This window comes from Colobus angolensis, unplaced genomic scaffold (assembly GCF_000951035.1).
Source record: "Colobus angolensis palliatus isolate OR3802 unplaced genomic scaffold, Cang.pa_1.0 Scaffold25, whole genome shotgun sequence".
Taxonomy (NCBI): Eukaryota; Metazoa; Chordata; class Mammalia; order Primates; family Cercopithecidae; genus Colobus; species Colobus angolensis.
In genome coordinates this window covers 4553518-4555215 of record NW_012115710.1, presented here as the reverse complement: position 1 = coordinate 4555215, position 1698 = coordinate 4553518, and the positions used below count along the sequence as shown (strand labels likewise).

Here is a 1698-nt window from a genome sequence, read left to right as displayed (position 1 = left end):
AACTTGGCTGATAGAGGCGCTCTCTCCACGCATCCTCCACCATCCATTCCCCAGACCCTTAGACTTCCATCTAGAAGTGACACGTGTCACCTCCACCCTCATGTGATTGGCCAAAGTGAGTGTGGCCATGTCCGAGTTCCCCAGGATGGGGCCTCGAATCCTCCTGCAGGGAAGAGGGGCCAGCAGATGTTTGAGGACAGTCTGCCACGGGTTGGATGGGTAAGCAAAAGATCGGGCCAGGTGTGGTGGGTCACACCTGTAATCCCAGCACATTGGGAGGCCAAGGCAGGCAGATCACCTGAGGTCAGGAGTTCAAGATCAGCCTGGCCAATATGGTGAAACCTCGTCTCTACTAAAAATACAAAAATTACCTGGGCGTGATGGCACGCACCTGTAATTCCAGCTACTCAGGAGGCTGAGGCATAAGAATCGCTTGAACCCGGGAGGTGGACATAGCAATGAGCTGAGATTGCGCCACTGCACTCCAGCCTGGGCAACAGAGTGAGACCCCATCTCAAAAAAAAAAAAAAAAAACTTCAGAGATTCAGAGGTCCACAGATATGGAAGAGAGCTTCTATTTTGTCTCATTTACACCTCACCCCTTAGTTTGGAGTTGGAGAAACCGAGGCTTAGAGAGGTCAACGGGCTGGCCAAGCTCCCACAATGATAAAGCTAGGGCTAGGGCGACACCTGCCAGGCCCAATGTGACAAGATGCATCCTGAGTCCTGTGTGCCAAGCCTAGGTGGGGCAAAGTTGGGGCCCAGAGGATGGTAAGACACAGCAACTCCTAGTTTCCAGAGAGAGATCCGGGTTCCAGCCCCAGCTCACCATGCACTGGGCGTGCCACCCAGGGAGTCAACCCCACTGCAGCCCCCCCGTGGGGTGTCCAGGGAACCTGCCATCTGCGGCGTGAGCGGCCGCCTCTCACCACCAGGGAGCGCGCTCCGCCTGGGCCCAGATTCCACCCCTTGACTGTCTCCCCCCAAAATTTTCCTTTCACTTTCGGTCTCTGGCTGTCACCCGGCTTGGCCCCTTCCACACCCAGCTGGGGCAAGCCTGGTGCGTGAGGAGACTTGGACTCTAGGTCCCCAAGGGGCGGAGCCAGGGTCCCCACTCCTGGGACAGGGGGAGCAGAGGGTGGGGGGCTGGGTTCCCGGGTCCCTAACCTGGGGAGGGTTCTGGGGACCAGACATCGGGGTTCTTGGAAGTGGAGATGAAGAGTTTTCACCGTAACTGGGGCCGACGCAGGAAGCCTGGGGGAGGAAGGGGCGGAAACTCAGCCACATCAAAGGGATGCAGGAGGGGCGGGGAGGCAAAGGGGCGGGCGGGACAGGGGCTGGGGCATGGGGGTCCAAGACTTGTTCTTCTGTCCCTTCCAAGACCCGGCCACAGGAGGCATGAGGGGCCCCCGGCCGAGATGACAGTGCTGGCGCCAGCCTGGAGCCCAACAGTGCGTAAACCCCAGGGACAAGGTCAGGGGAGAGGGGAGGCACAATGTCAGGATGGAGCAGAGGTGGGGAGAGATGGAGGGAAGGATAGATGGACAGAGGAGGGGGAAATACGAGGGGAGATGGACAGATGTGAGGGGAGATGGATAGGAGAGGAGATGGACAGAGGAGGAGGAGATGGACAGAGGAGGGGGAGATAGGAGAGGGAGATGGACAGGAGGGGGAGATGGACAGGAGGGGGAGATGGAC

The 1698-nt window shown here is 58.7% G+C and overlaps 1 protein-coding gene across 6 annotated transcripts in view; it reads left to right on the top strand.

Moving 5' to 3' along the window:
- Positions 1-987: 987 nt before the first annotated feature.
- FLT3LG (fms-related tyrosine kinase 3 ligand) overlaps positions 988-1698 on the top strand; it is a 17675-nt gene continuing 16964 nt past the window's right edge. For 4 of the 6 annotated variants that reach the window (XM_011946370.1, XM_011946372.1, XM_011946373.1 and 1 more), the window contains exons 1-2: positions 988-1060; positions 1382-1451. In XM_011946370.1, the coding sequence (XP_011801760.1) occupies positions 1419-1451 (33 nt within the window). In that variant the 5' untranslated portion in view covers positions 988-1060; positions 1382-1418. Of the gene's footprint in view, positions 1061-1345; positions 1452-1698 lie in introns of those variants that run through there. The other 2 variants (XM_011946371.1, XM_011946375.1) reach the window with 2 other exon arrangements.